The sequence below is a fragment of the Ranitomeya imitator genome, chromosome 5 (assembly GCF_032444005.1).
Source record: "Ranitomeya imitator isolate aRanImi1 chromosome 5, aRanImi1.pri, whole genome shotgun sequence".
NCBI lineage: Eukaryota > Metazoa > Chordata > Amphibia > Anura > Dendrobatidae > Ranitomeya > Ranitomeya imitator.
The window spans coordinates 128,853,894-128,881,594 of NC_091286.1; the positions used below are offsets into that span (position 1 = coordinate 128,853,894).

Genomic DNA, 27,701 nt, shown 5'->3' on the forward strand with positions numbered 1-27,701 from the left:
GTGACCTGCTGCTCTGTATAGCTAAGTGCTTTTTGCTTTTTTGTTGCTTTTTTTCTGTCCAGCTTGTCTTTTGTTTTGCTGGAAGCTCTGAGACGCAAAGGGTGTACCGCCGTGCCGTTAGTTCGGCACGGTGGGTTTTTTTTTTGCCCCCTTTGCGTGGTTTTGCTTTAGGGGTTTTTTGTAGACTGCAAAGTTCGCTTTACTGTCCTCGCTCTGTCCTAGAATATCGGGCCCCACTTTGCTGAATCTATTTCATCCCTACGTTTTGTCTTTTCATCTTACTCACAGTCATTATATGTGGGGGGTTGCCTTTTCCTTTGGGGAATTTCTCTGGGGCAAGTCAGGCCTATTTTTCTATCTTCAGGCTAGCTAGTTTCTTAGGCTGTGCCGAGTTGCCTAGGTAGTTGTTAGGCGCAATCCACAGCCGCTTTTAGTTGTGTTTAGGATAGGATCAGGTGTGCAGTCTACAGAGTTTCCACGTCTCAGAGCTCGTTCTTGTATTTTTGGGTATTTGTCAGATCACTGTGTGCGCTCTGATCGCTATGCACACTGTGTTTCTGGATTGCCTTCATAACACCTGTCATTAGCTAACATAACAGTACAAGGAGCCAAACTAATGATTCTCAATAGAGGGAAAGAAAAAGTTCTGACATTTTTTTTTTTTTTTTTTTCTGCTCTGTGTTCATTTTTTTTTTTTTTCCCCTAGACATTTGGGTGATTCTGGACACAGGTGTGGACATGGATATTCAGGGTCTGTGCTCTTCAATGGATAATCTCGTTATAAATGTACAAAAAATTCAAGATACTATTGATCAGAAATCTATGTTAGAACCAAGAATTCCTATTCCTGATTTGTTTTTTGGAGATAGAACTAAGTTTCTAAGTTTCAAAAATAATTGTAAGCTATTTCTGGCCTTGAAACCTCATTCTTCTGGTAATCCTATTCAACAGGTTTTGATTATTATTTCTTTTTTGCGCGGCGACCCTCAAGACTGGGCATTTTCTCTTGCGCCAGGAGACCCTGCATTGAGTAGTGTCGATGCGTTTTTCCAGGCGCTCGGATTGCTGTACGATGAGCCTAATTCAGTGGATCAGGCTGAGAAAAATTTGCTGGCTTTGTGCCAGGGTCAGGATGATATAGAAGTATATTGTCAGAAATTTAGGAAATGGTCAGTACTCACTCAGTGGAATGAATCTGCGCTGGCAGCTTTGTTCAGAAAGGGTCTCTCTGAGGCTCTTAAGGATGTCATGGTGGGATTTCCTATGCCTGCTGGTTTGAATGAGTCTTTGTCTTTGGCCATTCAGATCGGTCGACGCTTGCGCGAGCGTAAATCTGTGCACCATTTGGCGGTACTGCCTGAGGTTAAACCTGAGCCTATGCAGTGCGATAGGACTATGACTAGAGTTGAACGGCAGGAATACAGACGTCTGAATGGTCTGTGTTTCTACTGTGGTGATTCCACTCATGCTATTTCTGATTGTCCTAAGCGCACTAAGCGGTCCGCTAGGTCTGCCGTCATTGGTACTGTACAGTCCAAATTCCTTCTGTCCATTACCTTGATATGCTCTTTGTCGTCGTTTTCTGTCATGGCGTTTGTGGATTCGGGCGCTGCCCTGAATCTGATGGATTTGGATTATGCTAAACGTTGTGGGTTTTTCTTGGAGCCTTTGCGGTGTCCTATTCCATTGAGAGGAATTGATGCTACACCTTTGGCCAAGAATAAACCTCAATACTGGGCCCAGCTGACCATGTGCATGGCTCCTGCACATCAGGAAGTTATTCGCTTTCTGGTGTTGCATAATCTGCATGATGTGGTCGTGTTGGGGTTGCCATGGCTACAAACCCATAATCCAGTATTGGATTGGAATTCCATGTCGGTATCCAGCTGGGGTTGTCAGGGGGTACATGGTGATGTTCCATTTTTGTCGATTTCGTCATCCACCCCTTCTGAGGTCCCAGAGTTCTTGTCTGATTATCAGGATGTATTTGAAGAGCCCAAGTCCGATGCTCTACCTCCGCATAGGGATTGTGATTGTGCTATCAATTTGATTCCTGGTAGTAAATTCCCTAAAGGTCGATTATTTAATTTATCCGTGCCCGAACACGCCGCTATGCGCAGTTATGTGAAGGAATCCCTGGAGAAGGGACATATTCGCCCATCGTCATCACCACTGGGAGCAGGGTTCTTCTTTGTAGCCAAGAAGGATGGTTCGCTGAGACCGTGTATTGATTACCGCCTTCTTAATAAGATCACTGTTAAATTTCAGTATCCCTTGCCATTGTTATCTGACTTGTTTGCTCGGATTAAGGGGGCTAGTTGGTTCACTAAGATAGATCTTCGTGGTGCGTATAATCTGGTGAGAATCAGGCAAGGAGATGAATGGAAAACTGCATTCAATACGCGCGAGGGTCATTTTGAGTATCTAGTGATGCCGTTCGGACTTGCCAATGCTCCATCTGTGTTTCAGTCTTTTATGCATGACATCTTCCGTGAGTATCTGGATAAATTCCTGATTGTTTACTTGGATGACATTTTGATCTTCTCAGATGATTGGGATTCTCATGTGAAGCAGGTCAGAATGGTTTTTCAGGTCCTGCATGCTAACTCTTTGTTTGTGAAGGGATCAAAGTGTCTCTTCGGTGTGCAGAAAGTTTCATTTTTGGGGTTCATCTTTACCCCTTCTACTATCGAGATGGATCCAGTTAAGGTCCAAGCCATCCAGGATTGGATTCAGCCGACATCTCTGAAAAGTCTGCAAAAGTTCCTGGGCTTTGCTAATTTTTATCGTCGCTTCATCTGTAATTTTTCTAGCATTGCCAAACCATTGACCGATTTGACCAAGAAGGGTGCTGATTTGGTTAATTGGTCTTCTGCTGCTGTGGAAGCTTTTCAGGAGTTGAAGCGTCGTTTTTGTTCTGCCCCTGTGTTGTGTCAGCCAGATGTTTCTCTTCCGTTCCAGGTCGAGGTTGATGCTTCTGAGATTGGAGCAGGCGCGGTTTTGTCACAGAGAGGTTCTGATTGCTCAGTGATGAAACCATGTGCTTTCTTTTCCAGGAAGTTTTCGCCCGCTGAGCGTAATTATGATGTGGGCAATCGAGAGTTGCTGGCCATGAAGTGGGCATTCGAGGAGTGGCGTCATTGGCTTGAAGGAGCTAAGCATCGCGTGGTGGTATTGACTGATCATAAGAACTTGACTTATCTCGAGTCTGCCAAGCGCTTGAATCCTAGACAGGCCCGTTGGTCGTTATTTTTTGCCCGCTTCGACTTTGTGATTTCGTACCTTCCGGGCTCTAAAAATGTGAAGGCGGATGCTCTGTCTAGGAGTTTTGTGCCCGACTCTCCGGGTTTATCTGAGCCAGCGGGTATCCTCAAGGAAGGAGTCATTGTGTCTGCCATCTCCCCTGATTTGCGGCGGGTGCTGCAAAAATTTCAGGCGAATAAACCTGATCGTTGTCCAGCAGAGAAACTGTTCGTCCCTGATAGGTGGACTAATAAACTTATCTCTGAACTTCATTGTTCGGTGTTGGCTGGTCATCCTGGAATCTTTGGTACCAGAGAGTTAGTGGCTAGATCCTTCTGGTGGCCATCTCTGTCACGGGATGTACGTACTTTTGTGCAGTCCTGTGGGATTTGTGCTAGGGCTAAGCCCTGCTGTTCTCGTGCCAGTGGGTTGCTTTTGCCCTTGCCGGTCCCAAAGAGGCCTTGGACACATATTTCGATGGATTTCATTTCTGACCTTCCCGTTTCTCAAAAGATGTCAGTCATTTGGGTGGTCTGTGATCGCTTTTCTAAAATGGTCCATCTGGTGCCCTTGGCTAAATTGCCTTCCTCCTCTGATTTGGTACCTTTGTTCTTTCAGCATGTGGTTCGGTTGCATGGCATTCCTGAGAATATTGTTTCTGACAGAGGTTCCCAGTTTGTTTCAAGGTTTTGGCGAGCCTTTTGTGGTAGGATGGGCATTGACCTATCCTTTTCCTCGGCTTTCCATCCTCAGACTAATGGCCAGACCGAACGAACCAATCAGACCTTGGAAACATATCTGAGATGTTTTGTTTCTGCAGACCAGGATGATTGGGTGTCCTTTTTGCCGTTGGCTGAGTTCGCCCTTAATAATCGGGCCAGCTCGGCTACCTTGGTTTCTCCATTTTTTTGCAATTCTGGGTTCCATCCTCGTTTCTCTTCAGGACAGGTTGAGTCTTCAGACTGTCCTGGTGTGGATTCTGTGGTGGATAGGTTGCAGCAGATCTGGACTCAGGTAGTGGACAATTTGATCTTGTCCCAGGAGAAAGCTCAACTTTTCGCTAATCGCAGACGCCGTGTGGGTCCCCGACTTCGTGTTGGGGATCTGGTTTGGTTATCTTCTCGTCATATTCCTATGAAGGTTTCCTCTCCTAAATTTAAACCTCGTTTTATTGGTCCGTATAGGATTTCTGAGGTTCTCAATCCTGTGTCTTTTCGTTTGACCCTCCCAGACTCCTTTTCCATACATAATGTATTCCATAGGTCGTTGTTGCGGAGATACGTGGCACCTATGGTTCCATCTGTTGAGCCTCCTGCCCCGGTTTTGGTGGAGGGGGAATTGGAGTATATTGTGGAGAAGATTTTGGATTCTCGTGTTTCTAGACGGAAACTCCAGTATCTGGTTAAATGGAAGGGTTATGCTCAGGAAGATAATTCCTGGGATTTTGCCTCTGATGTTCATGCTTCCGATCTTGTTCGTGCCTTTCATGCGGCTCATCCTGGTCAGCCTGGGGGCTCTGGTGAGGGTTCGGTGACCCCTCCTCAAGGGGGGGGTACTGTTGTGAATTCTGTGGCTGAATTCACTCCTGTGGTCACAAGTGGTACTGCAGCTTCTGAGCTTCCTCCTTCAGGTGTTCTGGTGAGCTCGTTAACTGCTTCATTACTTAACTCCGCCTGATGCTGCTATCCTTGCTCCTTGTCTATGTTTCAGTGTTGGATCTGAGCTTCTCCTGATTGTTCCTCTGACCTGCTGCTCTGTATACAGGTCCTTCTCAAAAAATTAGCATATAGTGTTAAATTTCATTATTTACCATAATGTAATGATTACAGTTAAACTTTCATATATTATAGATTCATTATCCACCAACTGAAATTTGTCAGGTCTTTTATTGTTTTAATACTGATGATTTTGGCATACAAATCCTGATAACCCAAAAAACCTGTCTCAATAAATTAGCATATCAAGAAAAGGTTCTCTAAACGACCTATTACCCTAATCTTCTGAATCAACTAATTAACTCTAAACACATGCAAAAGATACCTGAGGCTTTTATAAACTCCCTGCCTGGTTCATTACTCAAAACCCCCATCATGGGTAAGACTAGCGACCTGACAGATGTCAAGAAGGCCATCATTGACACCCTCAAGCAAGAGGGTAAGACCCAGAAAGAAATTTCTCAACAAATAGGCTGTTCCCAGAGTGCTGTATCGAGGCACCTCAATGGTAAGTCTGTTGGAAGGAAACAATGTGGCAGAAAACGCTGTACAACGAGAAGAGGAGACCGGACCCTGAGGAAGATTGTGGAGAAGGACCGATTCCAGACCTTGGGGAACCTGAGGAAGCAGTGGACTGAGTCTGGTGTGGAAACATCCAGAGCCACCGTGCACAGGCGTGTGCAGGAAATGGGCTACAGGTGCCGCATTCCCCAGGTAAAGCCACTTTTGAGCTACAGAGAAGCAGCACTGGACTGTTGCTAAGTGGTCCCAAGTACTTTTTTCTGATGAAAGCAAATTTTGCATGTCATTCGGAAATCAAGGTGCCAGAGTCTGGAGGAAGACTGGGGAGAAGGAAATGCCAAAATGCCTGAAGTCCAGTGTCAAGTACCCACAGTCAGTGATGGTGTGGGGTGCCATGTCAGCTGCTGGTGTTGGTCCACTGTGTTTCATCAAGGGCAGGGTCAATGCAGCTAGCTATCAGGAGATTTTGGAGCACTTCATGCTTCCATCGGCTGAAATGCTTTATGGAGATGAAGATTTCATTTTTCAGCACGACCTGGCACCTGCTCACAGTGCCAAAACCACTGGTAAATGGTTTAGTGACCATGGTATTACTGTGCTCAATTGGCCTGCCAACTCTCCTGACCTGAACCCCATAGAGAATCTGTGGGATATTGTGAAGAGAAAGTTGAGAGACGCAAGACCCAACACTCTGGATGAGCTTAAGGCCGCTATTGAAGCATCCTGGGCCTCCATAACATCTCAGCAGTGTCACAGGCTGATTGCCTCCATGCCACGCCGCATTGAAGCAGTCATTTCTGCAAAAGGATTCCCGACCAAGTATTGAGTGCATAACTGAACATTATTATTTGTTGGTTTTTTTGTTTGTTATTAAAAAACACTTTTATTTGATTGGATGGGTGAAATATGCTAATTTATTGAGACAGGTTTTTTGGGTTATCAGGAGTTGTATGCCAAAATCATCAGTATTATAACAATAAAAGACCTGACAAATTTCAGTTGGTGGATAATGAATCTATAATATATGAAAGTTTAATTGTAATCATTACATTATGGTAAATAATGAAATTTAACACTATATGCTAATTTTTTGAGAAGGACCTGTAGCTAAGTGCTTTTTGCTTTTTTGTTGCTTTTTTTCTGTCCAGCTTGTCTTTTGTTTTGCTGGAAGCTCTGAGACGCAAAGGGTGTACCGCCGTGCCGTTAGTTCGGCACGGTGGGGGTTTTTTTTGCCCCCTTTGCGTGGTTTTGCTTTAGGGTTTTTTGTAGACTGCAAAGTTCGCTTTACTGTCCTCGCTCTGTCCTAGAATATCGGGCCCCACTTTGCTGAATCTATTTCATCCCTACGTTTTGTCTTTTCATCTTACTCACAGTCATTATATGTGGGGGGTTGCCTTTTCCTTTGGGGAATTTCTCTGGGGCAAGTCAGGCCTATTTTTCTATCTTCAGGCTAGCTAGTTTCTTAGGCTGTGCCGAGTTGCCTAGGTAGTTGTTAGGCGCAATCCACAGCCGCTTTTAGTTGTGTTTAGGATAGGATCAGGTGTGCAGTCTACAGAGTTTCCACGTCTCAGAGCTCGTTCTTGTATTTTTGGGTATTTGTCAGATCACTGTGTGCGCTCTGATCGCTATGCACACTGTGTTTCTGGATTGCCTTCATAACACCTGTCATTAGCAAACATAACAAACAGGACAAATCGGACCCTAAAAGTTGTTGTCCAACTTGTCCTGAGAACGCCGATACCCCATATGTTGGGGGGAACCACTGTTTGGGCACACAGGAGAACTCGGAAGGGAAGGAGCCCTGTTTTACTTTTTCAAAGCAGAATTGGCTGGAATTGAGATCGGACGCCATGTCGCGTTTGGAGAGCCCCTGATGTGCCTAAACAGTGGAAACCCCCAATTATAACTGAAACCCTAACCCCAACCCTAACCCTAGCCCTAACCCTAACCCTAGCCCTAGCCCTAGCACTAGCCCTAACCCTAGCCCTAACCCTAGCACTAATGGGAAAATGGAAATAAATACATTTTTTTACATTTTATTATTTTTCCCTAACTAAGGGGGTGATGAAGGGGGGTTTGATTTACTTTTATAGCGTTTTTTTGGCGGATTTTTATGATTGGCAGCTGTCACACACTAAAAGACGCTTTTTATTGCAAAAAATAGTTTTTGCATCACCACATTTTGAGAGCTATAATTTATCCATATTTTGGCCCACAGAGTCATATGAGGTCTTGTTTTTTGCGGGACGAGTTGACGTTTTTATTGGTAACATTTTCGGGCAGATGACATTTTTTGATCGCTTTTTATTCCGATTTTTGGGAGGCGGAATGAACAAAAACCAGCTATTCATGAATTTCTTTTGGGGGAGGCATTTATACCGTTCCACGTGTGGTAAAATGGATAAAGCAGTTTTATTCTTCGGGTCAGTACGATTACAGCGATACCTCATTTATGTAATTTTTTTTATGTTTTGGCGCTTTTACACAATAAAAACTATTTTATATAAAAAAATAATTGTTTTTGCATCGCATTATTCTGAGAGCTATAACTTTTTTATTTTTCTGCTGATGATGCTGTATGGCGGCTTTTTTTTTGCGGGACAAGATGACGTTTTCAGCGGTACCATGGTTATTTATATCCGTCGTTTTGATCGCGTGTTATTCCACTTTTTGTTCGCCTGTATGATAATAAAGCGTTGTTTTTTGCCTTTTTTTTTTTTTTGCGGTGTTCACTGAAGGGGTTAACTAGTGAGATAGTTTTATAGAGTGGGTCGTTACGGACGCGGCGATACCAAATATGTGTACATTTATTTATTTATTTATTTTTTACATAAATAAATGGGTTTATTGGGAAATGTTTTTTTTTTTTTATTTCGGGATTTTTTTTTATACATTCTATTTTTTTTTTTTTTTACTTTCTAACATTGTCCCAGGGTGGGACATCTCTGTATTAGATCAGATCGTTGATCTGACACTGTGCATAGCACACTGTCAGATCAACGATCTGACAGGCAGCTTACCTGGCTTTCCAGCGCCTGCTCTCAGCAGGCGCCGGCTAGCCAGGTCACTTCATGACCCGGAAGGAGTCAGGCGGCCATCTTGGATCCGGGGACTCCTTCCGGGTCACCGGAGCAACGCGATCTCCTTGCGTTGCTCCGGTGGGAGAGCGCAGGGAGCCCCCGTCCCTGCGCGATCCCCCTCTATGCCGCTGTCACTACTGACAGCGGCATCAGAGGGGTTAAATGCCCGCGATCGGCGATAGCGCCGATCGTGGGCATTGCTGCGGGGTGTCAGCTGTCATATACAGCTGACACCCGCACCCGATCACCGCGGTGATCGGTGCACCGTACTAGTACTGCTGCTGGCACTAATGCAGTGCCGGCAGCGCAGTACTAGTACGGCGCGTGTCGCGAAGGGGTTAAGTCACATGCTGTCCATTTCCTAAAGAAGAACCCCAGGATCACTGTGGCTGAGCTCCAGAGATGCACTACGGAGATGGGCGAAAGTTCCACAAAGTCAATTATCATTGCAACCCTCCACCAGTCGGGCCTTTATGGCAGAGTGGCCCGATGGAAGCCACTCCTTAGTGCAAGACTTATGAAAGCCCGCATAGAGTTTGCTTAAAAAAAAAAAACACATGAAGGACACCCAGACTATGAAAAATAAGATGCTCTGGTCTGATGAGACGAAGATAGAACTTTTTGGTGATAATTCTAAGCAGTATATGTGGAGAAAACCAGGCACTGCTCATCACCCACCCAAAACAATCCCAACAGTGAAACATGGTGGTGGCAGCGTCATGTTATGGGGGTGTTTTTCAGCTGCAGGGACAGGATGACTGGTTGTCATTGAAGGAAACATGAATGTGGCCAAATACAGAGATATCCTGGATGGAAACCTCTTCCAGAGTGCTCTGAACCTCAGACTTGGCCGAAGGACACAGCTAAAGCACACAGTTAAAATAACAAAGGAGTGGCTTCAGAACAACTCTGTGACCATTCTTGACTGGCCCAGCCAGAGCCCTGACCTAAGCCCAATTGAGCATCTCTGGAGAGACCTGAAAATGGCTGTCCACCAACGTTCACCATCCAACCTGACGTAACTGGAGAGGATCTGCAAAGAAGAATGGCAGAAGATCCCCAAATCCAGGTGTGAAAAACTTGTTTCATCATTCCCAAAAAGACTCATGGCTGTACTAGCTCAAAAGGGTGCTTCTACTCAATACTGAGGAAAGGGTCTGAATACTTATGACTAGAGTTGAGCGACCTTGACCTTTTTAGAGTCGAGCCGGGTTTCGCGAAACCCGACTATCTCAAAAGTTGGGTCGAGTGAAATCGGCCTATTATGACGTAAAGTCGGGATCGACCGAAACACGAAACCCAATGCAAGTCAATGGGGCAGCATAGTCGGCAGTGAGTGGGGGCCAGGAAAACACCTAGAGTGCCCATTTCTAACATTGTCCCAGGGTGGGACATCTCTGTATTAGATCAGATCGTTGATCTGACACTGTGCATAGCACAGTGTCAGATCAACGATCTGACAGGCAGCTTACCTGGCTTTCCAGCGCCTGCTCTCAGCAGGCGCCGGCTAGCCAGGTCACTTCATGACCCGGAAGGAGTCCGGCGGCCATCTTGGATCTGGGGACTCCTTCCGGGTCACCGGAGCAACGCGATCTCCTTGCGTTGCTCCGGTGGGAGAGCGCAGGGAGCCCCCGTCCCTGCGCGATCCCCCTCTATGCCGCTGTCACTACTGACAGCAGCATCAGAGGGGTTAAATGCCCGTGTCAAAACCAAATCCATTCTTCTTAATGAAGCTTGTCAAGCGTAATTTACCTTATAATAATTGGAAGGCATTTGAAATTGGGGGTCATTTGGCTAAAGTTGTGGTGGGTAGGGCTGGTTCAAGTAATTAGTGGGCCCAGGAAATCTGGACCACGTCACGGCAGTGGAGCAGGGAGAGGTAAGTATTTCAACTTTGCAAGTGCTGTGAACCTGAGCAAGCAGGGGGGGCCCACTCGTTGGCATTGGCACTGGCACAGGGCCCCTCAAAGTACAGCGGTGTGTTTGCACGGCGGGGGCGCCTCCCACCGGCAGCAACACTTTTGCGTACTATGAGAGGCCCTGTGCCAGTGACGTCGCCAACTAGTATTCCTCCCCCCACCTGATGAAGGAACCTGCACTTTCATCTGCACCTTCCTCTTTGTCCCAGTGTAAGGTGGTATGGTATGCGGGAAGAGCAACCTGACTTTCAGCAGGGTCACAATGTTGTTGTGTAGCGTGCACGGGGAATGTTGCGTTATGGGTCAATGTACCAGCAGACTCATCTATCACTGGCTGGGCAATGGGCAGGATGAGGAGGAAACACAGATATAGGCCCAAAGAATAAAGTGGGCTAAATGCAGTTCAAAATTGGTAACACAGGAATAACCAGGGGGCATTGCAGTGGAGGACAACTGGAATGAGAGGCTGACACAGAGAGTAGGCCCAAATCAGTAAGTAGTCGAAATGCAGTTCAAAATTGGCAACCGTAGTAAACAGGCGGCACAGCTTTGTTCAGTGGAGGAGAACAGCAAGGAGTGGCAGACACCGATAGTAGGCCCCAACCCAACTAGTAGGCCAAATGCAGTCTAACATTAACAACTACTTAACGAGCGCCTGAAAACGGAATTTCAGGACAGGAAATCAGGAGAACAGCAAGGAGTGGCAGACACCGATAGTAGGCCCCAAACCAACTAGTACGCCAAATGCAGTTGTTCCGTTTAACCACAATTTAATGAGAGCTTGAAGATAGAAGTTCAGGAAAGGCAACCTGGAGAACACCTTGGAGTGGAACACACCATCTCTCTCCACCCCATACCCAATTTGTAGGCCTAATGCAGCCTACTTTCCGACAACTACTAAACGAGAGCCGGAAGATCGAAGCTCTGGAAAGGCAACCTGGAGAACACCTTGGAGTGGAACACACCATCTCTCTACACCCCATACCCAATTTGTAGGCCTAATGCAGTGTAGTTTCCAAGAACTACTAAACAAGAGCCGGAAGATCGAAGCTCAGGAAAGGCAACCTGGAGAACACCTTGGAGTGGAACACACCATCTCTCTACACCCCATACCCAATTTGTAGGCCTAATGCAGTGTAGTTTCCAAGAACTACTAAACGAGAGCCGGAAGATCGAAGCTCAGGAAAGGCAACCTGGAGAACACCTTGGAGTGGAACACACCATCTCTCTCCACCCGATACCCATTTTTTAGGCCTAATGCAGTGTAGTTTTCTACAACTACTAAACGAGAGTCGAAGACCGAAGCAATGGCAAGGAAACCTGGGGAACACCTTGGAGTGTAACACACCATCTCTCTCCACCCCATACCCAATTTGTAGGCCTAATGCAGCCTACTTTCCGACAACTACTAAACGAGAGCCGGAAGATCGAAGCTCTGGAAAGGCAACCTGGAGAACACCTTGGAGTGGAACACACCATCTCTCTCCACCCCATACCCAATTTGTAGGCCTAATGCAGCCAACTTTCCGACAACTAAACGAGAGCCGGAAGATCGAAGCTCTGGAAAGGCAACCTGGAGAACACCTTGGAGTGTAACAAACCCTCTCTCTACACCATGGAAGGGCTGATTCTTAGGAAGGAAGGCTGTCGGAAAGAAGCAGGGCGCGTCCGAGGGTGATTATATTCTTACTAGGTATATAGTCACCCTGGGACGCGCCCTGCTTCTTTATTTGTAATGAATGTTTATTTGCAATGTGGTTTTGACTTACTCTATTTTTTTGGTAAATAATGATATTATTTTCATTGTTTTGCATCTTCTTGGCAATAATAAAAAGAAGACGCGACAGGACAACACTCGGTGGATGCCATATCTGTGTTTTAAATTGAAAAATCCTTTCAGTTAACTACTTGCAGGAGAAAGTAATTGTAGCTGGTGGCCATTTTTAGTACTGTACCAGATTTTTGTTGTATGTGTTTGTTTTTAATGTTAAAATGTCTGCATTTGATATCTCTCCAGTATTTTCTTTTTTTTGATGTTGGTTCCAGGGGTACACGGGCAGCAGTGGTGTGGTCAGTGGAGGCCTAGTGGAAGGAGTGACCGCAGACAGGCATCGAAGGCCTAAAATAATAACACATGGCTGTAGGCAATTTTAAATTGGTTCCAGGGGTACACGGGCAGCAGTGGTGTGGTCAGTGGAGGCATATTGTAAGGAGTGACCGCAGACAGGCATCGAAGGCCTAAAATAATAACACATGGCTGTAGGCCATTTTAAATTGGTTCCAGCGGTACACGGGCAGCAGTGGTGTGGTCAGTGGAGGCCTAGTGGAAGGAGTGACCGCAAACAGGCATCGAAGGCCTAAAATAAAAAAATTGGGCTGGCTGTAGGCAATTTTAAATTGGTTCCAGGGGTACACGGGCAGCAGTGGTGTGGTCAGTGGAGGCATAGTGGAAGGAGTGACCGCAGACAGGCATCGAAGGCCTAAAATAATAACACATGGCTGTAGGCAATTTTAAATTGGTTCCAGGGGTACACGGGCAGCAGTGGTGTGGTCAGTGGAGGCCTAGTGGAAGGAGTGACCGCAAACAGGCATCGAAGGCCTAAAATAAAAAAATTGGGCTGGCTGTAGGCAATTTTAAATTGGTTCCAGGGGTACACGGGCAGCAGTGGTGTGGTCAGTGGAGGCATAGTGGAAGGAGTGACCGCAGACAGGCATCGAAGGCCTAAAATAATAACACATGGCTGTAGGCAATTTTAAATTGGTTCCAGGGGTACACGGGCAGCAGTGGTGTGGTCAGTGGAGGCCTAGTGGAAGGAGTGACCGCAAACAGGCATCGAAGGCCTAAAATAAAAAAATTGGGCTGGCTGTAGGCAATTTTAAATTGGTTCCAGGGGTACACGGGCAGCAGTGGTGTGGTCAGTGGAGGCATAGTGGAAGGAGTGACCGCAGACAGGCTTCGAAGGCCTAACATAACAAAAATGTCAATACAATGGTATTGTCAGTGGCAGGCATTGAAGTATGTCAGCGCATAGACTAAACATTGGTGGAGCTGTGAGATAATTTTGCAAGTGGTAGAGCACTGTTTGAGCTGGGGGGGGAACTGTCTTGTGGCCGGCGGTACAGGCCCAGGGCCCCTCATATTACAACGGTGTGTCTGACGTTGGGTGCGCACCACCACCGCCTGAGACACTTTATTGTACTAGGAGGGACCCAGTGGCAGTGCCGTCGACCAAAAGCGGGCACACCCACCTCTTCAGACAAACAGCACTCTCACGGGTGCTGTCGCCAAGTGTCGATACCACGGCCCCGTGTGGGGAGTTTGGCCATTTAGTGAGGTGTAAACATGTCGTATGCTGGACAATCAGGTGCAGAAAATTACGAGATTGGAAAAGGCATTCAGAATAGTCCACAGGAAAGACCTTTTCATAGGAAAGCTAGGTGTCGGCCGGGCAAGGTGGGGCAAAAGATTTTGAAATCCAGTTGTGGTTCATTTTAATGAAGGTTAGATCATCTACATTTTGGGTAGCCAGACGAGTCCTTTTTTCTGTTAGTATTGAACCTGCAGCACTGAATACTCTGTCTGATAGGACACTAGCTGCCGGGCAAGCAAGCTCCTGCAATGCATATTCTGCCAATTCTGGCCAGGTGTCTAATTTTGATGCCCAGTAATCAAATGGGAATGACGGTTGAGGGAGAACATTGATAAGGGATGAAAAATAGTTTGTAACCATACTGGACAAATCTTGTCTCCTGTCACTTTGAATTGATGCTGCAGTACCTGTCCTGTCTGCGGTCATAGCAAAATCACTCCACAACCTGGTCAGAAAACCCCTCTGGCCAACGCCACTTCTGATTTCTGCCCCTCTAACTCCTCTGGTCTGCTGGCCCCTGCAGCTCGTGTGAGAACGATCACGGGCGCTGTGTGCAGGGAATGCCAGAAGCAAACGGTCAACAAGAGTTGATTGATTGGTTGCTAATATTAGTTCCAAGTTCTCATGTGGCATTATATTTTGCAATTTGCCTTTATAGCGAGGATCAAGGAGGCAGGCCAACCAGTAATCGTCATCGTTCATCATTTTAGTTATGCGTGTGTCCCTTTTGAGGATACGTAAGGCATAATCCGCCATGTGGGCCAAAGTTCCAGTTCTCAAATCTGCGGTTGTGCTTGGTTGAGGGGCAGTTTCAGGCAAATCCACGTCACTTGTGTCCCTCCAAAAACCAGAACCCGGCCTTGCCGCGCCACCAATTTCCAGTGGCCCGGAAAAGCTTCCTCATTAAAAATATAATCATCCCCATCATCCTCCTCGTCCTCCTCCTCCTCTTCGCCCGCTAACTCGTCCTGTACACTGCCCTGGCCAGACAATGGCTGACTGTCATCAAGGCTTTCCTCTTCCTCAGCTGCAGACGCCTGATCCTTTATGTGCGTCAAACTTTGCATCAGCAGACGCATTAGGGGGATGCTCATGCTTATTATGGCGTTGTCTGCACTAACCAGCCGTGTGCATTCCTCAAAACACTGAAGGACTTGACATGTCTTGAATCTTCGACCACTGCACACCTGACAACTCCATGTCTGCCATCCTACTGCCTGACCGTGTATGTGTATCCTCCCACAAAAACATAACAGCCCGCCTCTGTTCGCACAGTCTCTGAAGCATGTGCAGTGTTGAGTTCCACCTTGTTGCAACGTCTATGATTAGGCGATGCTGGGGAAGGTTCAAAGAACGCTGATAGGTCTGCATACGGCTGGAGTGTACGGGCGAACGGCGGATATGTGAGCAAAGTCCACGCACTTTGAGGAGCAGGTCGGATAACCCCGGATAACTTTTCAGGAAGCACTGCACCACCAGGTTTAAGGTGTGAGCCAGGCAAGGAATGTGTTTCAGTTGGGAAAGGGAGATGGCAGCCATGAAATTCCTTCCGTTATCACTCACTACCTTGCCTACCTCAAGATCTACAGTGCCCAGCCACGACTGCGTTTCTTTCTGCAAGAACTCGGACAGAACTTCCGCGGTGTTTCTGTTGTTGCCCAAACACTTCATAGCCAATACAGCCTGCTGACGTTTGCCAGTAGCTGCCCCATAATGGGAGACCTGGTGTGCAACAGTGGCAGCTGCGGATGGAGTGGTTGTGCGACTGCGGTCTGTGGACGAGCTCTCGCTTCTGCAGGAGGACGAAGAGGAGGAGGAGGGGGTGCGAACGGCTACAGCCAATTGTTTCCTAGACCGTGGGCTAGGCAGAACTGTCCCAAAATTGCTGTCCCCTGTGGACCCTGCATCCACCACATTTACCCAGTGTGCCATGATGGACACGTAACGTCCCTGGCCATGCCTACTGGTCCATGCATCTGTTGTCAGGTGCACCTTTGTGCTCACAGATTGCCTGAGTGCATGGACGATGCGCTCTTTAACATGCTGGTGGAGGGCTGGGATGGCTTTTCTGGAAAAAAAGTGTCGACTGGGTAGCTCGTAGCGTGGTACAGCGTAGTCCATCAGGGCTTTGAAAGCTTCGCTTTCAACTAACCGGTAGGGCATCATCTCTAACGAGATTAGTCTAGCTATGTGGGCGTTCAAACCCTGAGTACGCGGATGCGAGGCTAAGTACTTCCTTTTTCTAACCATAGTCTCATGTAGGGTGAGCTGGACTGGAGAGCTGGAGATCGTGGAACTAGCGGGGGTGCCGGTGGACATGGCAGACTGAGAGACGGTGGGAGATGGTATTGTTGCCGCCGGTGCCCTAGATGCAGTGTTTCCTACTACAAAACTGGTGATTCCCTGACCCTGACTGCTTTGGCCTGGCAAAGAAACCTGCACAGATACTGCAGGTGGTGCGGAAAATGGTGGCCCTACACTGCCGGAAGGGATGTTGCGTTGCTGACTAGCTTCATTGGCCGAGGGTGCTACAACCTTATGGGACGTTTGGTAGTTAGTCCAGGCTTGCAAATGCATGGTGGTTAAATGTCTATGCATGCAACTTGTATTGAGACTTTTCAGATTCTGTCCTCTGCTTAAGGTAGTTGAACATTTTTGACAGATGACTTTGCGCTGATCAATTGGATGTTGTTTAAAAAAATGCCAGACTGCACTCTTTCTAGCATCGGATACCTTTTCAGGCATTGCAGACTGAGCTTTAACCGGATGGCCACGCTGTCCTCCAACAGGTTTTGGCTTTGCCACGCGTTTTGGGCAAGATACGGGCCCGGCAGATGGAACTTGTTGCGATGTTGATGCCTGCTGCGGCCCCTCCTCCTCCGCTTCAGAACTGCTGCCGCCTGCACCCTGTTCCCCCAATGGCTGCCAATCGGGGTCAAGAACTGGGTCATCTATTACCTCTTCTTGTAGCTCGTGTGCAACTTCGTCTGTGTCACCGTGTCGGTTGGTGGTATAGCGTTCGTGATGGGGCAACATAGTCTCATCAGGGTCTGATTCTTGATCATTACCCTGCGAGGGCAATGTTGTGGTCTGAGTCAAAGGACCAGCATAGTAGTCTGGCTGTGGCTGTGCATCAGTGCACTCCATGTCAGATTCAACTTGTAATGGGCATGGACTGTTAACTGCCTCACTTTCTAAGCCAGGGACGGTATGTGTAAAGAGCTCCATGGAGTAACCCGTTGTGTCGCCTGCTGCATTCTTCTCTGTTGTTGTTTTTGCTGAAGAGGACAAGGAAGCGACTTGTCCCTGACCGTGAACATCCACTAACGACGCGCTGCTTTGACATTTACCAGTTTCACGAGAGGAGGCAAAAGAGCTAGAGGCTGAGTCAGCAAGATAAGCCAAAACTTGCTCTTGCTGCTCCGGCTTTAAAAGCGGTTTTCCTACTCCCAGAAAAGGGAGCGTTCGAGGCCTTGTGTAGCCAGACGACGAACCTGGCTCCACAGCTCCAGACTTAGGTGCAATATTTTTTTTCCCACGACCAGCTGATGCTCCACCAGTACCACTACCCTCATTACCAGCTGACAATGAACGCCCCCGGCCACGACCTCTTCCACCAGACTTCCTCATTGTTTTAAAAACGTAAACAAACTAACGGTATTTGTTGCTGTCACACAAATTACACGGTGAGCTATAACTTCAGTATGATTTAGCTACCCCTTTACAGGTGAGTGAGACCACAACGAAAATCAGGCACAATGTTACACACTCTGTTGTTGGTGGCAACAAATGAGAGAGATGCCACACACGCAGGACTGTCACTGAAGCACAAATGTAAATATTAATCTCCCACTGATTTGATTTTTTTTTTTTTTTTCAGGGAGACTTTAGGAAAAAAAAATAATAGAATAAAATGATTTTTTCAGGAAGAATTTAGAAACCAAATAAAACAAAAAAAGGCTTTCTATGGCCCACTGAGTGAGAGATGACGCACACAGGAGTCAGGAGTGGCACACAAGCCCAGAGGCCAATATTTATCTCCCACTGATTGATGTAGTGATTTTTTCAGGTAGATTTTGGAACCTAAATCAAGCTAAAAAAATAATAGGCTTTCTATGGCCCACAATTGGAGAGAGAGAGAGAGATGGCACACCCAGGAGTCAAGACTGGCACACAAGCAGAAAGGCAAATATTAATCTCCCACTGATTGATTTATTGATTTTTTCAGGTAGAATTTAGAACCCAAATAAAGCAAAAAAAAAAAAAAAAAGGGCTTTCTATGGCCCACTGAGTGAGTGATGATGCACACAGGAGTCAGGAGTGGCACACAAGCCCTGAGGCCAATATTTTTCTCCCACTGATTGATGTAGTGATTTTTTCAGGTAGATTTTAGAACCCAAATCAAGCAAAAAAATAAATAGGCTTTCTATGGCCCACTGACTGAGAGATGGCACACACAGGAGTCAAGAGTGGCACACAAGCCCTGAGGCCAATATTTTTCTCCCACTGATTGATGTAGTGATTTTTTCAGGTAGATTTTATAACCCAAATCAAGCAAAAAAATAAATAGGCTTTCTATGGCCCACTGAGTGAGAGATGGCACAGACAGGAGTCAAGAGTGGCACACAAGCCCTGAGGCCAATATTTTTCTCCCACTGATTGATGTAGTGATTTTTTCAGGTAGATTTTATAACCCAAATCAAGCAAAAAAATAAATAGGCTTTCTATGGCCCACTGAGTGAGAGATGGCACAGACAGGAGTCAAGAGTGGCACACAAGCCCTGAGGCCAATATTTTTCTCCCACTGATTGATGTAGTGATTTTTTCAGGTAGATTTTATAACCCAAATCAAGCAAAAAAATAAATAGGCTTTCTATGGCCCACTGAGTGAGAGATGGCACAGACAGGAGTCAAGAGTGGCACACAAGCCCAGAGGCCAATATTTTTCTCCCACTGATTGATGTAGTGATTTTTTCAGGTAGATTTTATAACCCAAATCAAGCAAAAAAATAAATAGGCTTTCTATGGCCCACTGACAGAGATGGCACACACAGGGATGGCACTCTAGCAGAAATGCCAATCTTAATCTCCCACAACAAAAAACGGAGTGTCCTACAATTACTATCTCCCTGCAGTAATCTCAGCCAGGTATGGCAGGCAGCAATAAGGAGTGGACTGATGCACAAATTAAATAAAAAGTGTGGACAAACAAAAAAGATAGCTGTGCAGAAAGGAAGGAACAAGAGGATTTGTGCTTTGAAAAAAGCAGTTGGTTTGCACAGCGGCGTACACACAGCAATGCAGCTATCAGGGAGCCTTGTAGGTCAGCCCAATGAGCTACAGCGCTGAGAAAAAAAAAAAAATGTAGCTTCCACTGTCCCTGCACACCGAAGGTGGTGTTGGGCAGTGGAAATCGCTACAGCACAAGCGGTTTGGTGGTTAATGGACCCTGCCTAACGCTATCCCTGCTTCTGACGAAGCGGCAGCAACCTCTCCCTAAGCTCAGATCAGCAGCAGTAACATGGCGGTCAGCGGGAACGCCCCATTATAGCCCCTGTGACGCCGCAGACAGCAAGCCAATCACTGCAATGCCCTTCTCTAAGATGGTGGGGACCAGGACCTATGTCATCACGCTGCCCACACTCTGCGTTTACCTTCATTGGCTGAGAAATGGCGCTTTTCGCGTCATTGAAACGCGACTTTGGCGCAAAAGTCGCGTACCGCATGGCCGACCCCGCACAGGGGTCGGATCGGGTTTCATGAAACCCGACTTTGCCAAAAGTCGGCGACTTTTGAAAATGAACGACCCGTTTCGCTCAACCCTACTTATGACCATGTGATATTTCAGTTTTTCTTTTTTAGTAAATTTGCAAAAATTACTACATTTCTGTTTTTTTCAGTCAAGATGGGGTGCAGAATGTACATTAATGAGAAAATATGAACTTTTTTGAATTTACCAAATGGCTGCAATGAAACAAAGAGTGAAAAATTTAATTGGGGTCTGAATACTTTCCGTACCCACTGTACTTTTGTGACACTTAAATTGGGTTTCTCACATACAAAATACATATTAATCAATGGATCTTGCAATAAGATTTCACAATTAGATGTATTAAAAAATGTTCTGGTGCTGAGATAATCTTATAAATGTGACCCTGATATATGCTGTTATTTGCTGTGCCTGACCAGCTCCAGGTCCGGGAAGGAAGCATAAGTCACTTATATGATAACTTAATATTCAGTCTAAACAGCAATTGATCACATCTGCTCCTTTCTCAGGTAAAATATTTCCCTGCCTGTTTATCACAGGAGCAAGAGTTGCTGCTACATCTCCAGCTTTGAGTGCATAAAAAAATCAAGTTAGTGATGTTGCAACTCCAGTGGATGCGGAGTTTATATGTCACTGACTTTATTTATCATGAGCTCACAAGAGGACTGGTGACAAGGCAGAAACACTCACTCCTCCGTCTACTAACCTTTCTCTACCTGACATTAAAATTACCTTGGAGGGTTCAACAATAGCTCCCAAGCAGCATGCCCGCTGTCTTCGGGTTATATTTGACACTCAATGTTCCTTAATTCCCTATATCCAATCACTCACTTGCTCATGTCACCTGCATCTTAAAAACATCTCCAAAATCCAACCCTTTTCTCACAGTTCAGACTGCTGAAACCCTTACTGTCGCTCTTATTCACTCTTATTCACTCTCTTCTAGACTACTGCAACTCTCTTCTGATTGATCTCCCTCTTACTAAACTCTCTCCCCTCCAGGGTCGTATTTCTGTCTATCTGCTTCACCGAAGCCTCCACTTTGTGCCAGTCATTACGCTGGTTACCCATTCCATACAGAATACAATATAAACTCCTATCTCTCACTCACAAAGCTCTCCATAGTTCTGCACCACCCTATAGCTCCTTCCTCAGCTATGTCTATCGCCCTACACGTTCTCTTCAATCTGAAACTGACCCAAGACTAACATCCTCCATAATTCGAACCTCGCACCTCCGTCTCCAAAACTTCTCCCGTGCTATGCCAGTTCTCTGGAATGCACTAACCCAAATGATCCGACTGTTACCACGTGTCTTTAAACAAGCCTATCAACTCACTAACCTAACTCTTCCCTGTTCCTTCCTTCTAAAAATTATTCAGAATCTGCTCTCTCCTATTCATTTGTCTGTACACCCTCCATGCACATGATAACTGCACTTGATAATTATACTTAAACACACTGGATGATGACTGGATCATGCAGCTTTATATGAAAATTCTGATTACAATTGCTGGATCTGAAATAACAAGCACTTTTAACCAATTGTGTCCCCCTTATTTCCTGGTAGATCGTGAGCTTGCTAGCAGGGCACTCACTCCCATTTTAACCATTTAGCTGTCTTACCTTGTATTGAATTTATTGTCTGTACCAGTCCCTGCTTAATTGTAAAATGCTACAGAATATGGTGGCACTATATAAAATAAAATTATTATTAATATTCTAGACCAGACCAGCAAGTATAGATAGATCGATAGATATTTGCACAAAGAAACAGGTCTGGCATCCTGCTATTTTACCTGTATACTCCCAATTGTGGAAACTTGTTATTTTGAGATCTGATATTTTCAGGGGAAGAACCTCTTTAAAAATGTGGTAAATCACTGGACTTCAAAGCGGGAGTGCAACCACAACTGGCAGTTGGGTTGTGTGGACCCTTAGCTCTACACCTTTGTAAGATCAGGTTGATTTTCAAGTATGAGATTTCTTATACAATAAGCTTACCATTAAATAACACTTACCTGGCCGTCACATAAGCTGAGGTTAATACTTCTACGTTTCTCAACATTTTCTGAGGACTGGCTATTCAATCTCTTTCTTCCACCTTTAATTTTTTGCTGAGAGCCATGCTGTGAATATGGAATTTAAAAGACTTGCATAAATATATGCAATTATATATGTAATTAATGAAGACATTGTAACCAAAGGTATTTTATCTCACAATATATACACATGCAATTGACATTTTCATAATATAATTTAAAAAACCATGTACAGACCTGTTCAGAATCTTCCTCATCATCAGCGTCAGTCTGTTCCCCAGGTCGGAGATGCAATTTTTTGCCCTTATAGGTATGCTGAAAAAACTCCTGTGAGCTGCTCATATCAGTACTGTGAGACAGTGCCGCTTTTCTCATTCCAGGGCTCAGGAGCATATCCCTTGATCCTAGTTGAGCTGCTTGACAAAGCAAATTGCCCTGCATGCTGATACGCTGAAATATAGAAATGCAAAAATATTCTTAGATATGAAGTATTTCCATCTACAGTCATTTTTATATCAATGAAATTACCGTAAAAACCATCCTTAAATACTATTTATGGTCCCTTATTGATATCTTGTAATAGAACTCTCAGACTTAAAGGTCACACTTACAAATCACTGATAAATTTAACAAGAGACTGCTCTAACAACCCTATACTGCCCTCCAAACAATGCTTGAACGCAGTTTTTGTGATCTGGAACCATTTTTATTCAAATTTCCTACACAGTTTATGGAACGAATTGGAAGATTGAGAAAGGAAGTAGTGTCCTCCAAAATTTTGCATGTGTGTGATCATGTGCTCATGCCAGTATCCCTGCAGATTTGAAGATTTTCTGGATTGGGTTGGGGTTTATGGAGCAGAAGTGATCAGAAGAAATGATCAAATTGTTGAATGATATTCATAAATCCATCAGCCTACTATGCAAAAAATAAGCCTTCACACAGCTCCATCGATGAAAAAAAACCCATTATGGGTCTTGGAAAATTACAACAGAAATCTAAATTATTTCTCTTTTTCCAAACTTTTGAATTTTGTTTCACGACTTAAATGAACCTTGAGAACCATATTTCAGAGTCATTATTACTGTACATTGAAAAATATTTAGAATTGAGAGTCCTCAGTCCTTTTCTATCCACTGGCTAACACGGTACCAAGATATATTTCTTTCCTGTACTGTACATTGAACACAGTAAAACAAAACCTATGGCAGAATTGTATTTTTTTCACTATTTCGTCATGTCACCAGGTGTTTGCTACCGTATGTCAGAGCAGCATGATGTGGAGACTCTGACTTTGCTGTCAGATTCTTTTTCAGTAAACTGTGTGGTCAAATGAATGGTATCATCCTAAACTACAACACAGCCTGAAAAAAAAAATTACAAAAAGTTATACCTCTCAGAAGAAGGAGAGGGAGAGACAAAAGCACGTAAATGGACTTCTGATGTATGGACTGGCACAATGCTATAGAACAAGTGGCTTATACTGTTTCTGTGTGCCAAATGTGAATCTACTATATAATTGTCTAAGGGTCACTTCCGTCCTTCTGTCTGTCCTGGATATTCATTGGTCGCGGCCTCTGTCTGTCATGGAATCCAAGTCGCTGATTGGTCGTGGCAAAACGCCCACGACCATTGCCACGACCAATCAGCGACGGCCACAGTCCGGCAGCAATATGGCCGCTCTTTCCTCCCCAAAGTCAGTGCCTGCTCCATACTCCCAACCAGTCAGCCCTCACACAGGGTTAATGCCAGCGTTACCAGAGCGCGGTGTAACGCACTCCGGTTACGCAGCTATTAACCCTGTGTGACCAACTTTTTACTATTGATGCTGCGTATGCAGCTTCAATAGTAAAAAGAACTAATATTACAAATAATAATAATTAAAAAAAAAACTTTATTCTCACCCTCCGACATGGCGCTGTCCTCGGCAGTGCAAGCGGCAGGTTCCGGTGCTAAGGATGGAATGCGAGAAGGACCTGCCATGACGTCACGGTCATGTGACCGTGACGTCATCACAGGTCCTGCGCTCATACCAACCCTGGGACCGGAAGCTGCCGCATGCACCGCACACAGGCGAGAGGACTTCAAGGCGCCCTCAAAAGGTGAGTATATGTTTCTTTTTTATTTTTTAACCTGTTACATACCTAGCTGGGCAATATACTAAGTAGCTGGGCAATATACTACGTGACTGGCCAATATACTACGTGTCTGTGCTGTATACTACTTGGCTCTGTGCTGTATACTAAGTCGCTGTGCAGTATACTACGTGCATGGGCAATATACTACGTGGCTGGGCAATATACTACGTGGCTGGGCAATATACTACGTGGCTGGGCAATATACTACGTCACTGGGCAATATACTACGTCACTGGGCAACATACTACGAGGCTGGGCAATATACTACGTGGCTGGGCAATATACTACGTGGCTGGGCAATATACTACATGGCTGGGCAACATACTACGTGGCTGGGCAACATACTACGTGGCTGGGCAACATACTACGTCACTGAGCAACATACTACGTGGCTGGGCAATATACTACGTGGCTGGGCAATATACTACGAGGCTGGGCAATATACTACGAGGCTGGGCAATATACTACGAGGGCTGTGCAATATACTACGTGGACATGCATATTCTAGAATACCCGATGTGTTAGAATCGGGCCACTGTTGTGAATTCTGTGATCAAGCTCCCTCCTGTGGTCACGAGTGGTACTGCGGCTTCTGAGTTTCCTTCTTCAGGTGATGAGGTTAAGTCGTTAGGTGCTGCTCTATTTAACTCCACCTAGTGCTTTGATCCTGGCCTCCAGTCAATGTTCTAGTATTGGTCTTGCTTCCTCCTGGATCGTTCCTGTGGCCTGTCTGCTCAGCATAAGTTCTGCTTGTGTTACTTTTTGTTGCTATATTTTCTGTCCAGCTTGCTTTTTTGGTTCTGCTTGCTTGCTGGAAGCTCTGAGACGCAGAGGGAGCACCTCCGTACCGTTAGTCGGTGCGGAGGGTCTTTTTGCCCCTCTGCGTGGTTGTTTGTAGGTTTTTGTGTTGACCGCAAAGCTATCTTTCCTATCCTCGGTCTATTCAGTAATTCGGGCCTCACTTTGCTAAATCTATTTCATCTCTGTGTTTGTATTTTCATCTTTACTCACAGTCATTATATGTGGGGGGCTGCCTTTTCCTTTGGGGAATTTCTCTGAGGCTAGGTAGGCTTATTTTTCTATCTTCAGGACTAGCTAGTTTCTCAGGCTGTGCCGAGTTGCATAGGGAGCGTTAGGCGCAATCCACGGCTACCTCTAGTGTGGTTTGATAGGTTTAGGGATTGCGGTCAGCAGAGTTTCCACGTCTCAGAGCTCGTCCTATGTTTTGTGGTTTTTGTCAGGTCACTTGTGTGCTCTGAACTTCAAGGTCCATTGTGGTTCTGAATTACCTATTCATAACAGGCCACCATGTAGTATTAACATAATGGCTGTGGGTTTTCCACAATGAAAAAAAAGTTTATCATTAAATATACCGTACTGCTTGGTTTTGTTTTTGCCAGTAATTGGTTAATTACCTTCTGAACTTCAGGGCTCACATCTGAAAAATATAAAAATGTAAATTAGACAAAGTCAAGAAAATCAAATATATGACAACTACAGGTGCCTCTCACAAAATTAGAATATCATCAAAAAGTTAATTTATTTCAGTTCTTCTATACAAAAAGTGAAACTCATATTGAACAGAGTAATTACAAACAGTGATCTATTTCAATTACTTATTTCTGTTAATGTTGATGATTATGGCTTACAGCCAATGAAAACCCAAAAGTCATCTCTCTAAATTAGAATACTGTATAACACCAGCTTGAAAAAATTATTTTAACCCCTTCCCGACCTTTGACGCACCGTATGCGTTATGAAAACCTGTGCCAATCCGACTTGTGACGCAGCATATGCGTCATGGTCGGATCACGCTCCTGCAGGCCGAGTGAAAGGGTTAACTGTAATTTCACCCAACCTGCAGGGACAGGGGGAGTGGTACTTGAGCCCAGGGGGGGTGGCTTCGCCCCCCCCGTGGCTACGATTGCTCTGATTGGCTGTGGAAAGTGACGTTTCACTTTCAATCAGAGCGATAGCAATATTTCACCAATGAAAATTGGTGAAATATTACAATCCAGCCATGGCCGATGCTGCAATATCATCAGCCATGGCTGGAGATCGCGATCTGCCCACCGCCACTGTTCTCCTCCCCTCCGTCCTGTCATCTGTCCTCCGCGGCCCTTTGTCCTCCTGTCGGCTCCCCCCGCATTCCGATCTCCCCCCCTGCTGTCCGATCCCCCCCTCATACTTACCGACCTCTGGTGTCCCTCCCGTCTGTCTGCTCCATGGGCGCCACCATCTTCCAAATTAGCGGGCGCATGCGCAGTGTGCCCGCCGAATCTGCCAGCCAGCAGATTCGTTCCAGGTACATTTTGATCGCTGTGATAGGTTCTATCACAGCGATCAATATAAAAAAAATAATAAATAACCCCCCCTTTATCACCCCCATAGGTAGGGACAATAATAAAATAAAGAAAAAATATTTACTTTTATTTTTCCACTAGGGTTAGGGTTAGAACTAGGGTTAGGGTTAGAATTAGGCTATGTGCACATGGTACGGATTTGGCTGCGGATCCGCAGCGGATTGGCCGCTGCAGATTCGTAGCAGTTTTCTGGCTAGGGTTAAGGATAGAATTAGGGTTAGAATTAGGCTATGTGCACACATTGCGGATCTGGCTGCGGATCCGCAGCGGATTGGCTGCTGCGGATTTGCAGCAGTTTTCCATCACGTTTACAGTACCATGTAAACCTATGGAAAACCAAATCCGCTGTGCCCATGGTGTGGAAAATACCACGCAGAAATGCTGCGTTGTATTTTCTGCACTCAATTCTTTGTGCGGATTCCACAGCGTTTTACACCTGTTCCTCAATAGGAATCCGCTGGTGAAATCTGCACAAAAAAACACTGGAAATCCGTGGTAAATCCGCAGGTAAAACGCAGTGCGCTTTACCTGCGGATTTTTCAAAAGCTGTGTGGAAAAATCCTCACACGAATCGACAACGTGGGCACATAGCCTTAGGATTAGGGTTGGAATTAGGGTTAGGGTTGGAAATAGGGTTAAGATTAGGGTTCGGGGTGTGTTGGGGTTAGGGTTAGGCTTGTGGTTAGGGTTATGGCTAGGGATGTGTTGGGGCTAGTGTTGGAATTAGAATTGAGGGGTTTCCACTGTTTAGGCACATCAAGGGTCTCCAAATGCGACATGGCGCCACCATTGATTTTCAGCCAATCTTGCGTTCAAAAAGTCAAATGGTGCTCTCTCCCTTCCGAGCCCCAACGTGCGCCCAAACAGTGGTTTACCCAAACATATGGGTTATCAGCGTACTCAGGAAAAATTGCACAACAACTTTGGGGGTCTAATTTCTCCTTTTACTCTTGGGAAAATAAAAAAATAGGGGCTAAAAACTTATTATTGTGGAAAAAAATGTTTTATTTTCACGGCTCTGCCTTATAAACTTCTGTGAAGCACTTGGGGGTTCCAAGTGCTCACCACACATCTAGATAAGTTCCCTCGGGGGTCTAGTTTCCAAAATGGGGTCACTTGTGCGGGGGTTTCTACTGTTTAGGCACATCAGGGGCTCTGCAAACGCAACGTGACGCCCGCAGACCATTCCATCAAACTCTGCATTTCAAAACGTCACTACTTCCCTTCCGAGCCCTGACGTGTGCCCAAACAGTGGTTCACCCCCACATATGGGGTATCAGCGTACTCAGGACAAACTGGAAAACAACTTTTGGGGTCCAATTTCTCCTGTTACCTTTGTGAAAATAAAAAATTGTGGGCTAAAAAATATTTTTTGAGGAAAGAAAAATGATTTTCACGGCTCTGCGTTATAAACTTCTGTGAAGCACTTGGGGGTTCAAAGTGCTCACCACACATCTAGATAAGTTCCTTGGGGGGGTCTAGTTCCCAAAATGGGGTCACTTGTGGGGGAGATCCAATGTTTAGGCACACATGGTGTCC

At 45.6% G+C, this 27,701-nt stretch overlaps 1 protein-coding gene across 4 annotated transcripts in view; it reads right to left on the reverse strand.

Moving 5' to 3' along the window:
• Window positions 1-27,701, reverse strand: part of PLEKHG1 (pleckstrin homology and RhoGEF domain containing G1) — a 362,060-nt gene that overhangs the window by 7,753 nt on the left and 326,606 nt on the right. For all 4 annotated transcript variants that reach the window (XM_069769145.1, XM_069769146.1, XM_069769142.1 and 1 more), the window contains 3 exons: window positions 25,215-25,237; window positions 21,899-22,111; window positions 21,641-21,748 (listed from right to left, as the gene is read on the reverse strand). In XM_069769145.1, the coding sequence (XP_069625246.1) occupies window positions 21,641-21,748; window positions 21,899-22,111; window positions 25,215-25,237 (344 nt within the window). The remainder of the gene's footprint in view (window positions 1-21,640; window positions 21,749-21,898; window positions 22,112-25,214; window positions 25,238-27,701) is intronic.